This window comes from Lolium rigidum, chromosome 1, assembly GCF_022539505.1.
Source record: "Lolium rigidum isolate FL_2022 chromosome 1, APGP_CSIRO_Lrig_0.1, whole genome shotgun sequence".
NCBI lineage: Eukaryota > Viridiplantae > Streptophyta > Magnoliopsida > Poales > Poaceae > Lolium > Lolium rigidum.
Genome location: NC_061508.1, coordinates 68,893,634 through 68,907,770, shown reverse-complemented (window position 1 = coordinate 68,907,770; position 14,137 = coordinate 68,893,634). Strand labels below are relative to the sequence as shown.

The 14,137-nt window shown below is 43.2% G+C and overlaps 1 protein-coding gene across 1 annotated transcript; it reads left to right on the top strand.

The window, feature by feature from the left end:
• Nucleotides 1–7,445: 7,445 nt before the first annotated feature.
• On the top strand, nucleotides 7,446–13,894 carry LOC124695864 (ubiquitin receptor RAD23d-like). Its single transcript, XM_047228951.1, has 12 exons — nucleotides 7,446–7,591; nucleotides 8,018–8,179; nucleotides 8,876–8,929; nucleotides 9,559–9,653; nucleotides 9,726–9,782; nucleotides 10,834–11,011; nucleotides 11,356–11,529; nucleotides 12,047–12,124; nucleotides 12,203–12,250; nucleotides 12,338–12,450; nucleotides 12,543–12,627; nucleotides 13,559–13,894. Exons 1-12 carry the CDS (start codon nucleotides 7,526–7,528, stop codon nucleotides 13,679–13,681), a joined length of 1,233 nt encoding a protein of 410 aa, XP_047084907.1. The 5' UTR covers nucleotides 7,446–7,525; the 3' UTR covers nucleotides 13,682–13,894.
• The last annotated feature ends 243 nt before the right edge of the window (nucleotides 13,895–14,137 follow it).

The following is a 14,137-nucleotide window of genomic DNA, read 5'->3' as shown; positions in this document are numbered from 1 at the left end:
AATGACATCGGCTCTTCGGCATCTTGTTAATAGGTTAGTTCCACAAAATGCGTAAATACGACATATAATGTGCATAAAACATGTACGTATCATCAATAAAGTAGCATGGAACATAAGAAATTATCGATACGTTGGAGACGTATCATAAATCATGCTTTTCCAAATCATGATCAGGCTGAGCTCTAATAAGAGAGCAAAATCTCGCCCAAGCCTCAGGCAATTTCTCTCCATCTTCCTGGTCAAAATTATAAATTCTCTGCAAAGCAATATGTTGAGCGCTAGCAGGAAAGTATTTTCGAAAGAAAACATCACGCAAGTCAATTGGACTTCTAATAGAACCAGGAGGCAAATTATTATACCAAGTTTTAGCATCATCCTTTAATGAGAAAGGAAAAATTTTAGCGACAAAATAAGTACGCATCTTGACATCATCAGAAAACAAGCTACTCAGAGTAGATAACTCAATCATGTGTTCAACATCACTTTCTTTTTCAGTACCACAAAAGAGTGTTTTCTCAACAATAGCTATATGAGATAGATCAAGAGAAAAATCATAATCTTTATCCTTAATGTTTATATGAGATGTGGCAAATTTAGGATCAGGAGACAGTTTATATCTAACAGCATGTTCTGCAAGCAACTTTTTAATTTTTCTTGCATCAGTAGTAGCATTGCATTTTTCAATAAAATCATCATCAAGCTCCACATAATCTTCATCAAGATCATCACTAGAATATTCAACGAGACTCGAGTGAATTAACAGGTGTAGCAGCATTTTCATTAGGAGTTTCAGTATTTTCAATTTGCCTAGACCTAGCAATTGTAGCATCTAGAAAAGATCCTAACGAACCATCATTATCAAGCACGAGCAGAAGCATCATCACAATTATGAGAGGAATTTTCAGATTCAAGCGAAGTACCGGCATTTGAAGCTTGTGGTGGTGAAACAAGTTTACTTATCACAGATGGTGAATCAAGAGCAGCGAGAGGTACTAAGAGTTGTACCTTTTCTTGTAGTGGATGGTAATATGGCGATCTTAGTATCGCGAGGTTTACCCATAATGGAGACTTTGCAGCGAACAATATCAATCCAAGTGAACTTCCAAATAAAGCTATGCTCCCCGGCAACGGCGCCAGAAAATAGTCTTGATGACCCACAAGTATAGGGGATCGCAACGAGTCTTCGAGGGAAGTATTACCCAATTTATTGATTCGACACAAGGGGAGACAAAGAATACTTGTAAGCCTTAACAGCGGAGTTGTCAATTCAGTTGCACCTGGAAACAGACTTGCTCGCAAGAGTTTATCGAGTAATGCAGTTTTATAGCAGTAGGAATAGTGAAATAACAGCAGCGGTGAAATAAAGACAGCAGTAGTGATTATAGTAAACTGCAGGATTAAAATACCGTAGGCACAAGGACGGATTAACGGGCGTTGCATGGATGAGAGAAACTCATATAACAATCAAAGCAGGGGCATTTGCAAATAATAATAAAACGGCATCCAAGTACTAATCAATCAATAGGCATGTATTCCATATTTAGTCGTACGTGCTCGCAATGAGAAACTTGCACAACATCTTTTGTCCTACCAGCCGGTGGCAGCCGGGCCTCTAGGGAAACTACTGGAAATTAAGGTACTCCTTTTAATAGAGTACCAGAGCAAAGCATTAACACTCCGTGAACACATGTGATCCTCACATCACTACCATCCCCTCCGGTTGTCCCGATTTCTGTCACTTCGGGGCCATTGGTTCCGGACAGCGACTGATATGTCTCCAACGTATCGATAATTTCTTATGTTCCATGCTACTTTATTGATGAGACCTACATGTTTTATGCACATTATATGTCATATTTATGCATTTTCTGGAACTAACCTATTAACAAGATGCCGAAGAGCCGATTCTTGTTTTCTGCTGTTTTTGGTTTCGAAATCCTAGTAAGGAAATATTCTCGGAATTGGACGAAATCTTCGCCCGGGGTCCTATTTTTGCACGGAGCTTCCGGAAGACCGAAGGAGAGTCGAAGTGGGGCCACGAGGTGGCCAGGGGATAGGGCGGCGCGGCCCAGGCCCCGGCCGCGCCGGCCTGCCCTCGGGCCCCTCGTGCCGCCTCTTGACCCGCCTTTCGCCTACTTATAGCCTCCGTCGCGAAAACCCCAGCATCGAGAGCCACGATACGGAAAACCTTCCGGAGACGCCGCCGCCGCGAATCCCATCTCGGGGATTCGGGAGATCGCCTCCGGCACCACTGCCGAGAGGGGATTCATCTCCCGGAGGACTCTTCATCGCCATGATCGCCTCCGGAGTGATGAGTGAGTAGTTCACCCCCGGACTATGGGTCCATAGCAGTAGCTAGATGGTCGTCTTCTCCTAATTGTGCTTCATTGTTGGATCTTGTGAGCTGCCTAACATGATCAAGATCATCTATCTGTAATACTATATGTTGTGTTTGTCGGGATCCGATGGATAGAGAATACTATGTTATGGTGATTATCAATCTATTGTTTATGTGTTGTTTATGATCTTGCATGCTCTCTGTTATTAGTAGAGGCTCTGGCCAAGTTTTTACTCTTAACTCCAAGAGGGAGTATTTATGCTCGATAGTGGATTCATGCCTTCATTGACACCTAGGACGAGTGACGGAAAGTTCTAAGGTTGTGATGTGCTTGTTGCCACTAGGGATAAAACATTGATTCTATGTCTAAGGATGTAGTTGTCGATTACATTACGCACCATACTTAATGCAATTGTCCGTTGCTTTGCAACTTAATACTGAATGGGGTTCGGATGATAACCTGAAGGTGGACTTTTTAGGCATAGATGCAGTTGGATGGCGGTCTATGTACTTTGTCGTAATGCCCAATTAAATCTCACTATATTTATCATATCATGTATATGCATTGTTATGACTTTCTCTATTTGTCAATTGCCCGACTGTAATTTGTTCACCCAACATGCTTTTATCTTATGGGAGAGACACCTCTAGTGAATTGTGGACCCCGGTCCTATTCTTTACATAGCATACAATCTACTGCAATTGTTCTTTACTGTTTTCTTTGCAAACATCTTCCACTCGATACGTTTAATCCTTTGTTACAGCAAGCCGGTGAGATTGACAACCTCACTGTTTCGTTGGGGCAAATTACTTTGGTTTTGTTGTGCAGATTCCACGTTGGCGCCGGAATCCTCGTTGTTGCGCCGCATCACATTTCGCCACCATCAACCTTCAACGTGCTTCTTGGCTCCTCCTGGTTCGATTCAACCTTGGTTTCTTTCTGAGGGAAAACTTGCCACTGTGCGCATCATACCTTCCTCTTGGGGTTCCCAACGGACGTGTACATTTACGCGCATCAGCGACATGTGTATACAACTTGCAGGTAAGATCATAAACAACGAATATCTTCATGAATCAATAACATGTTCAGATCTGAGATCATGGCACTCGGGCCCTAGTGACAAGCATTAAGCATAACAAGTTGCAACAATATCATAAAAGTGACATCTACGGATACTAGGCACTATGCCCTAACAATCTTATGACTATTACATGACCAATCTCATTCAATCCCTACCATCCCCTTCAGCCTACAGCGGGGGAATTACTCACACATGGATGGGGGGAAACATGGCTGGTCGATGGAGAGGCGTTGGTGGTGATGGCGGTGAAGATCTCCTCCAATTCCCCGTCCCGGCGGAGTGCCAGAACGGAGACTTCTGGCTCCCGCGACGGAGTTTCGCGATGTGGCGGCTCTCTGGAGGGTTTCTGGCGACTTCGACTTCTTCCCGTGCGTTTTTAGGTCGAGGGCGATAAGTAGTCCGAAGGAGGGCGTCGGGGGCCAGCCAAGGGGGCCACACATTAGGGCCGCGCGGGCCCCCCTGGGCCGCGCCGGCCTAGTGTGTGGGGCCCTCGTGCCCCACCTGACTTGCCCTTCGGCTCCGCCAATATTCCGGGAAAATAGGGCCTTCGTATAAATTCCGAGGTTTTCCTGAAAGTTGGATTTCTGCACAAAAACGAGACACGGAGCAATTCTGCTGAAAACAGCGTTAGTCCGTGTTAGTTGTATCCAAAATACACAAATTAGAGGCAAAACAATAGCAAAAGTGTTCGGGAAAGTAGATACGTTTTGGACGTATCATCCAGCAAACTACATGCAAAAGATGCGTTGATGCATTCGTCGGTGGAGCCTTCCGGAACTCAACACTCCGGCTAGATGAAAAGGATCAGCATCCGACAGGTCTTCATCTTCGCAAAAGAAGAACCCTAGGACCACCACCTTCAAACCCGAAGCAGACGAACATGCCCCCACGCCGCCATCCGCTGGCCAACGGTGACAAAGGAGAATTTGGTGGATGGCAGAAGACGCAACCACACCATCCTCGCCACGCTCATCGCCGCCCCCTTCCTCGCGCCGCGAGCAGAAGCCGACGATGGATCTCGACGGGCACAAGATCCAACAGCCGCCGCCTCCACCATCCATCCATCGATGAAACACTGGTATCTAAACAAGCATCGAGTATTGGTAAATCTCTAAATGGATATTTGAGATTTGGTGGGGGATTGTTTAAATATTGGGCCCACATTTAGTGGCCTATACTAGATTTCTGATTTCCCCATAAATCTCAAAGTCCACTTAGTGACAGCCATGTGAGTTTGAGCCCAATTTGGTGGCAGCTCACTAGGGAGTGGCAAGAGGTGAGAAGTTTAGTCCCACATGGAAAGTTGGGAGAAAGTAAGATCACCTTATAAGGTGGGTTGTTCCACCACTAGTAAGTGAGTGAGAATAGGAGTGGTACACGTGCGCTCCTCCTCCTCGCTCGCTAGTCCCGACACAACACGACACGACGTGCGTCGCAATCGTGGTGAGTGGATTGAGTCTCGAGCCGAGACTTTCCTTTATTTTTGTAGTTCAGGAAAACGAACAGAGTACTAGACGGACGCGTCGCAATTAGTCGGTTCGGGTCGCTCCGGATCATGGGCTATCTGTAACCGACTCGAAACGTTCGTGCGATGTGGGCGTGGCCCACGTTGCCTAGGGTTTCCCGAGCCTATATAATCTCTTGCCCTGCTACCGCAGAAACCCACCATACACACGAGTTAAGGTTTCCAGCTCTCTCTGCTTGCGCCGCCATCGTAGCCTACTCCATCCCGCCCGCCGGCGTGCACCGGCGAACGGGAGAGCAGGTCCCCGGAACCGCTCGCCTTTGCGATCCTGAATGGCAGAGGGCGAATTAGGTTTTTGGGAAGCGCTCTGCGCGACTGCTCAAGTTCTTCATCACGGGTCGCCTTCCATCCAAGTCGGGCGGTGCTGCCTACCATCGTCTTCAACGCCGTCTACTTCGACCCATCGTTCCCGTCGTCAACAACGTTACTGCTGCAACGTCATCTGCTACACCGCCACCGCCACCAGATCGGTACGTGCGACATATCTCGATCTGTTTAATTAGTGATGGATGTTGTACCGTTTGCCCTGCTACTATTCATGTTGATTAATGCATCTAGTATGTTCGAGTTCCACATGCTAGTAGTTACTGTCGTCATGTTTAATATTCTGGAATTAATCATGAAAATTGTGCTTAATTATCCAACACATATCAACTAACTTCACGATGTGCTGGTTGTGAGATCATAGTAGAAGCTATTTTTTCCGAAATTCCACAAATCTATTCGTAATCATCAACAACTGTTCAAATATCTCCAAAAAATAAATAAAAAAATACATTTAGATCTTTGGACCACCTAGCGACGATTACAGACAATAGCGCGTCACCCATCCATCACCGAAGCCGGCGAAAGCTAGTAGTAGTAGAGCTTGTTGTAGTATATAGATGGAAAGAGGCTGATGTAAAACAACACCAAGAAACACGACGTAGAAGTGTGTATCATGCCATTTTGTCTTGTAAAAATGACACATGAAAAATATATAAACGAGTAGGACACTCGAAGATAGAGACCTCAACGGTGATACTCATGCCCAGTACGCCTTGCCAATATGCCAATAACAAGATAATCTAACTGATAATATATTTGTTTTATTAATTTTCCTGATACATATTTGTATATATTTATTTCCTTCCCATGAAAAGGTGGTGCTTCTAGCTGATTCTCGAAAAACAATGTTCTACACAATTTGCTAGTGATTTGGGTAAGCCGAGCTTGGTCCATGCTTTCGGTGATGGAACGGAAATGCTAAATTTAAAAGGTTGTGGGCGATGTTGTTAATTTTGTCAGTTTGCTCGAATCGATTGGTTGATCTTGTTGATGCTGATAATCCATTCATTTGATATTATTTTCCCCTCGATCTACTTTCTCGAATATGTAACATGGTTTTTTCACTCAATATGTCCACCCGAAATAGGCTAAATGACATGCCCTTTATCATAATTTTGTGCCCAATCCGTTTGGTCATATATCTATGGTAAGGTGACGAGAGAAACCTGCACTGACCGCCGATGCGCCCTTTGATCTGTCACGACGTATATAATGCAACTGCACGAGCTACGGAAGGTTCTCGACTCTACAACATGATATTTTCATGATGTTTGCATTTGTAGAGCAAGAAGCATTATACACTTTTTCCCTAGTAAATAAACAGCTTAACCGATCCAAAGGAAAAAAGTGATGTGTATTCAATCAAAGGAAAAAAGAGTATTTCTTTCTTGTTCTCCAACCTAACACCAAGGACAACCAAGGCGTGACAATGTTTCATAAATGAGGTATATTCTTTTGGTGGGAGGCGTCCATCGCTAGATGCATGTGGTGGCTTCGTCCATATTAAAACAGATAAGCTTTTTGAGCCCAGTCACTTAAAGGTTCTCGTACGGATATGGTGTGCGTGCATACATTTCATTTATAGGGATAAGTGTATATACTATGTTTCGCAAAAGAAAAAAAAATAAGATAAGAAAGTGGAACAGCAATATTTTGACAGGAAAAGAAAGTTGACACGTCCTTTTTTCTTTCTTGTTGTCCAACCCAACACCGACGACACCCACCTTTTCCTGCTCCGCATCTATCCGTTCCCTCCGCTTCCCCCCCTGCGAAGGAAACAAGTATCTACCCGCGGATACGCCCAACCAGCATACCCACACGTCCGCTCCAGATACACGCGAGCTCCGGGCGCCCATCCAGTGCCTATCTGCCACGTGGCGCGAACACATATCCGCCCACAGAACAGCACGGAGCATCCGATCCGCCCACCGCCTCGCCCCACAGTGCTGGCCTCCTCAGCCACCACCCACTGGCAGCCGGGTCCACACTTGGACGGCCCCACGCGTCAGCGACTGCAGCTAGAAAGTAGATACCAACTCCTCTCCAGGATAGAGTACACATCTTTTTCGTCACGGCTCCCTGATTATCTCCTTTTTTTTTCTCCCGTATTATAAACTCAACTGTCTTCCCCCGTGCGGCCTCGTCTTCCTCCCTCGCCAGTCGCCGAGTCAAGCCGAAAACCCTCGCGCGAGAGTCATCACAGCTGCCGAGAGCGGGAGCGCGGCGGCGGCGGCGGAGGAGAACGACGGCGCGATGAAGCTCAACGTGAAGACCCTCAAGGGCACCAGCTTCGAGATCGAGGCGGCACCCGAGGCCTCGGTACGACCCCCTCTCCCCCGCCTCCAGTCGCGCGATTCGGCGCGATCGTCTCGCAATTCGGTCCGATTCGGGGCCATCTCCGCGCGATTCGGGGGTCCCCGTCGCTCGGTGCGCGTGCGCCGGCGCCGCGCCTCTGGGAATCTGAATCTAGGGTTTAGTCGGTGGTTGTTGAGCTCCGCTGCGCTGGTGCGTCGGGTGTGGATCGGCCCCGACCTGGGGTCCAGCGTGCTAGGGCGCCGATGCCTGTGATTTTGCATCGGTTGGGTGCTCCGAGTTGAACATGTCGAGTGTTGTTGGGCAGTGCTCGACGTCTGCGCGATTTTTTTGCTCAATGGGAGGTTTCGTGTTAGAATTGTAATCAATGTGGTTGATGCTTTGCTTCGCCACGGCAGTTGTACCCTGGTTATAGCTGGCTCTGTTCTGCAGGTGGGCGAGGTCAAGCGGATCATCGAGAGTGCTCAGGGGCAGAGCGTGTACCCTGCGGACCAGCAGATGCTCATATACCAGGGGAAGATTCTCAAGGACAACACCACTCTGGGAGACAACAATGTTGTGGAGAACAGCTTCCTTGTTATAATGCTCTCCAAGGTACTCCATGCTCTTGTCCCACTGGTTTGAATTGCAACTCGTTGGAATGTTGAAGAATTTGTGCCATATCCTTTGCTGGTCTCATTGGGTATTACTGCCATCACTGTATGTTGCAGGCACTAAACTTGATTATGTAGCCTACTTTAGTTTCATCTCGTACGGCTCAAGCAGAAACACACACTCTCATGTATGCATAGGACACTGATTGATGAGTGTAATTTGTAAACTTATCTGTATTGCTGGGACATGGACGAGCGTAGATTGGACCTTGCTAACCTTATTCGACACCCTGTTGCGTAATCAAAGTATTCCATCCATCTGATAATCAAAACGAGTTGTGTGCCCAAACCAGTAAGGACTCCACCCTTCCTTTCTTGTGTAGCTAGATATAATCATAGGCATGTGACTTTTACAATTACTGAATTGCCTTTACATGTTTAATCAAGCGAGGGTACTCCAAACTTTTTCTAGTTTTTTAGCCCAATATAATTAGGGGAAGCAATAAATATTGGACTTGGTCATTTTGTTGATGTGGATCCACATTTAGATGTTCTTCACTTCAAACGTTATTTTCTGAAGCATTTTCAACATTACTTAAAGTTTGTACTGTACCACAAGTGTATTTTGAAGATTCTTTTGGCTGTAACCTTTAGATTCTGGATTCTGTTTTACTTATCTGTTATGCATTTTTTTTAGCCAAAGGCCTCGTCTAGTGGTGCTTCTACTGCTTCAAAGGCGCCTGTTAGTCAGGTAATTTTTTCGGAGATTTAAGTATTGTACTTGAAGCAACATTTTGTTCTCGGTTCTTATGACTTGCTGTGTGAAAAAAAAAGCTTGATATGAGATATTTAGCTTTCTCTTGGTTCGTGTTGCACTAGTTGGTCCCAAATATATTCTCTGCCTTGAAGTGTGTAACATACATTATTCTTTCTATTAATAGCTCGTCATTTCTTGTGCAATTTCCACCCTGGTCCTAGTTTGTTGTCTGTGTTGCATCTCCATTCAAGCCTTTTTTTATCTAAAATATCAACATACATACAAACAAGCTAGCCACATCAACAGTGTTCTGCCATGTCATATCCCTCTTTGTTGTTAGGGTTATTTGTAGACATTTCAAATTGAACATGTTTAGGTTAGTGAACATGAAGGATATCTGTGTTGCTATAGATAGTAAGAAGGTGAGAGATATTTGATCATAACCTTCTCGACTTCTAAGAATGTTGTTCACTTTAGTTGATATCATGTAAGAACAAAGTAGTAGATTTTTTCCTCATATAATTCTGTTGTGTAAGATCACCCCTGCTTCTGTTTTGGGCAACCCTTGTTTTTATTAATATCTTACTGGGAATGTTTAATTTGTCCCATTTCGCCAATCTCAGCCCGCTGCCCCTGCTGCTGCTTCTACTCCATCTGTACCTGTTGCCTCTGTTGCAAGATCATCACCTTCACAAGCACCTGTTGCTGCATCTGAACCGTGAGTTAGCTGTTCCTCCAGATTTTGTATTGGGGCCTTCTATTTATCTTAATAATTTATTTCCATTCATAGGGCGCCTCCCAGTGTGCAACCTTCACTTGATCCAGCAGCTGCTGCTGTAACTGCATCGTGAGTCCATTTCAGAGCCTTTATTTCGTTCTGTTAGATGCTATGCTTTCTTCTTAATGCATGTAATCGGTTTGTTAATCGTATAATTAGAGCTTTTCCTTTGTGATTTCAGTTACAAATTCCTTGCTAACTTTATGCATAGGGTCTCTTGTCATATGTGGGTTCTTTTTGTAAACTCTTATCTATTCTATTTTGCACATTGGTGACCCAACATGTTTTTTGTTTGTTTGTGTTTCTGTTAGACAGGACACCCAATTATATCAATTGATTGATGGTTTATGAGCCCTGACTCTGAACTTTTCTTGAATCTGTGAGAAGAAATGAATTTCTGTATAAAGAATGTAAAGCCGGATGAATGAAGTAGTAATAGTAGCAGCTGATAAGTTGTGTAACAAGTTTCCTGACATAGTTTGGCATTGAAGTAATTTTTTATTTAGTATTTCGGGAAGTTGTACTGCTTAACTGATAGAAAGTATTGTAGAGAAGGGTGTAGAAAGAGTGATGAAACCTGTGAAATGCGTAAGTTTCAAAATTTCATGCTCCGTACATGATTGACTATTTTGATAGGCTAAAATTCTCTCTGTTTCAGTTTTGTACTATATTTCTGAATGTATTTTAGATATCTAAAACTAGCATTTCAGTCTATGGACGTGTTTGGCAGCACGGTGTTTTTTAAAGTTCTCTCTGACTGCTATAGTTTATAGAAATACCTATTGCAGTTTTGAAAACCATGATGTCATCAAAACTGTTTGTTTAAGTATTTGGAGAAGGTGGCAGGACCCCTTTTTTCTAAAACTGAGAAAGGAGAAAAACTGAAGTATTGCTTGACCGGGCACTGAAATACTGTTGTATTTGATGTACTTTGTTTTTGAAAAAAACTGAGGTTCCAAACAGAGCTTATGTGTTCTCATGTGTGTTTGCCAACAGTAAATGTCTGCGATTGCTGCTTCTATATGTTGTGTTATCTGGTTACTGAATTGATTCTCTTTTAATTTTGTATAATTTGTTTCTACTATAATTAATATTGCTTTATCCTGCTTGTGCTGTATAGAGGTGATGCTGATGTATACAGTCAGGCTGCATCAAACCTTGTCTCTGGTGGCGGTCTAGAACAGACAATCCAACAAATTCTTGACATGGGTGGTGGCACCTGGGAACGTGATATGGTTGTCCGTGCTCTACGTGCTGCATATAACAATCCTGAGAGGGCTATCGACTATCTATATTCTGTGAGTTCCATGCTTCTTAATTTTGTCTCGCCTTTCATGTGCTTAATTATTTATGTACAAAATCTGGAGAGCCCTAAAAAGATCTGATATACTGTATTCATGATTCATTTCTGAATACACAAGGTTTTGCATATAAATGTAATATATTTGTATGATGAAGAAAGAACAGATATGCTTACTGTTACTCCCTCCGGTTCATATTAATTGACTCTAATATGGATGTATATAGACACATTTTAGTTCTAGATACATCCATATTGAAGTCAATTAATATGGATTGGAGGGAGTACAATGAATTTGCATAGAAAATAACAGGTTAAGTTCAATTTTGGTTTGACTGCTAGGGAATACCTGAGACTGTAGAGGCCCCACCTGTGGCTCGAGGACCTGCTCCAGGTCAACAGGCACCAAGCCTGCAAGCTCCATCTCAGGCTCAGGCTGCACCTCTACCACCAGTTCAGCCAGCTGGTGGCGCCTCTGCAGGGCCTAATGCAAATCCTCTAAACCTTTTCCCCCAGGTATGTGCTCTCTAAACACCTTTTTGAGTGTTTTATTTTCAGGATATTTCCGCATGGAAAAGGATAGGTCAAGCTTTACAAAGGCAGTAGAGTTCTGGACCCAGTTAAACTAGTTTACGCTGTGTTAGACATTCAGTCATGTTCACAACATAATTGTTTTACATGCTGAGTGAAATGCCATAGGACATCATCAGAAGCATGATTATAATTCATAAAAGCACTGATAACATTCTTTTAGGATCTTTACAGCAGGAGGTTGGTATTGCTTGAATAAGTTAGAAATTCGTAAGATCTCATGCAATTTGGATTAGATATGCTCTTCAACTGTCTGTTCTGGAGTCTCCTAGCGTGGAGAATACGAATATTACATTGACGTGCTTGTTTCTCTTCTTGATAAAGCATTCTTCACTCCCATGTGTGCTGCATTTACAGCTACCTTCCTGTTGTACATGTTTATTCTGGAAAAAAAACTTGATGATGATTCCTTAAACTGGCTTTCATATACATATATTAATAGGGTGTTCCAAGTGGTGGGTCCAATCCTGGTGCTGGTGTGGGTGCCGGTGCCCTTGATGCACTGCGACAGCTACCTCAGGTACATTGCAATCTTTTAATGCAGGTTGGCCACTGAAGTGTTATGTTGTCCTAACGTTGATGTTCCTTTTCCTTGCAGTTCCAAGCACTGCTTACATTGGTTCAGTCTAATCCTCAAATCTTGCAGGTACGAAGTAGCCTATTTATTTAGTAATTTAATTAATTGTTTTTATACTTGATAAATCAGTTGGTATATGAGCCTTTTTATTCACAGCCAATGCTCCAAGAGCTGGGGAAACAAAACCCACAGATCCTGCGGTTGATTCAGGAAAATCAGGCTGAGTTTCTCCGCCTGGTTAACGAAACTCCTGAGAGTGGTGCTGGCGCGTAAGAATTAAGAAACATTACCCAACAATGTGCAATTGTTATGGCAGCCATACATGCGATTTAAATTATATTTATACACTTTGTTCAAACAGGTCCGCGAATATATTAGGTGCCCTAGCAGCTCAATTGCCACAGCAGGTTACAGTTACTGCAGAAGAACGGGATGCCATCCAGCGGGTACAGTACATTCTTATTATTTGTGTTTCTTGTACTCCCTCCGATCCATATTATTTGATGCTAAAATGAATGTTTCTACAACTAAAATGTGTCTAGATACATCTATATTAGCATCAAGTAATATGGATCAGAGGGAGCAAGACCTTTCTAAGTTTATATTATCCGTGTTCTGCAGTTAGTTTGAGTAGCCATTATTATTGGATTGTATAATATCGTTGTTGCATTGCTAGTTAAGAGAGCTACGTGTTGTGTACGTGAAGAAAATGCATACTTGTTCTAGTTTGTATTATTTGCCTCGGTTCTTGCTATTACAAGTGTTTCTAGTGAAATCCTTGGATCATAAAGTATCGAAATAGCTACATGGGCAGAATAAGATATCCAATGGGAGACCTCTACAGCTGTGTGGTATAGGTGCAGATATGTTGTATGTAAACAGCTGAAGGTTTTTTTTTTACTCCCAGACACCAGCTCTAAATCTCTAGAAAGGTGTGTTTAAATTGATAGAAGTCCAAAACATTACTTCCTCTGATCCATAATAAGTGTTGGGGCTTTACTTCAAATTTGGACTAAATTGAACTAAAGACCTGACAATTATTATTGATTGGAGGAAGTACTTAATTTTGGATCAGCAACAAGCTAACAAAGTAACCTTTTGTGCGCCCCTTTTTCTTTCATAGCTACGAAATGCACATATATTGTACACGTAGTATTCCAACATATCACTTCATTTGCATCACAGTTTATCATAAGACTTTACATGCATGCTCAGTACTGTGCTTGCTAGATCAGGAAGGCGCTTCACATAACTTTTGCTCTTGTCCATGATATATGGCTGTCACATTTAACCCATCAGTTAATTTTTATTATAACATTACATGCATGTCGTGTATACTAGCTTTAATATTTGATTGCATTTGTTCATATCTGACAGCTCGAGGGGATGGGGTTCAACCGTGAGCTTGTGTTGGAGGTCTTCTTTGCGTGCAACAGGGATGAAGAGCTGGCTGCCAACTATCTCTTGGATCATGGCCATGAGTTTGAGGATCAACAATAGATGGTTAGATTGGCATTACCAACGGAAGACAAACAGAAGCGGTACAGTTCAGTGTCCATCTTATTAATATCTTTTCTGCTGAGTACTACCAACCGATACATGCCCGCTAGTGCAATGGTGCTGACTGTTTCAGTTTCTTGTATCCTGGAGATGCTTTTCTAAGTACATATATTAATATCATATTCAAACCTTATACCGTGTGAATTGGTGGTCTCAAGTTCTGCTCTTTAAACCCTGCAATGCGTTATACTCCCTCCGTCTCACGAAACCTGTCAAAGGTTTGTCAAAATTTGGATGTATCTCTATCTTTGTGGGACTGAGGGAGTATATCTCTATAACTTCACTTTTGATTCCACAGCAGGACCCGTGATGTATAAAACCACTTCTTTTTTTACATCGTGGACAAATACTTTTTTTGTGGTGAAGTACACATCCTCTCTAAGTTAATGATCAATA

What these genes read in the sequence shown, in the direction of transcription:
- LOC124695864 (XM_047228951.1), top strand. Translation starts at nt 7,526, where the DNA reads ATGAAGCTCAACGTGAAGACCCTCAAGGGCACCAGCTTCGAGATCGAG. An exon ending in CCTGTTGCTGCATCTGAACC is followed by an intron (nt 9,654 to 9,725) that starts GTGAGTTAGCTG and finishes TTCCATTCATAG; the next exon opens with GGCGCCTCCCAGTGTGCAAC. An exon ending in CCTGAGAGTGGTGCTGGCGC is followed by an intron (nt 12,451 to 12,542) that starts GTAAGAATTAAG and finishes TTGTTCAAACAG; the next exon opens with GTCCGCGAATATATTAGGTG.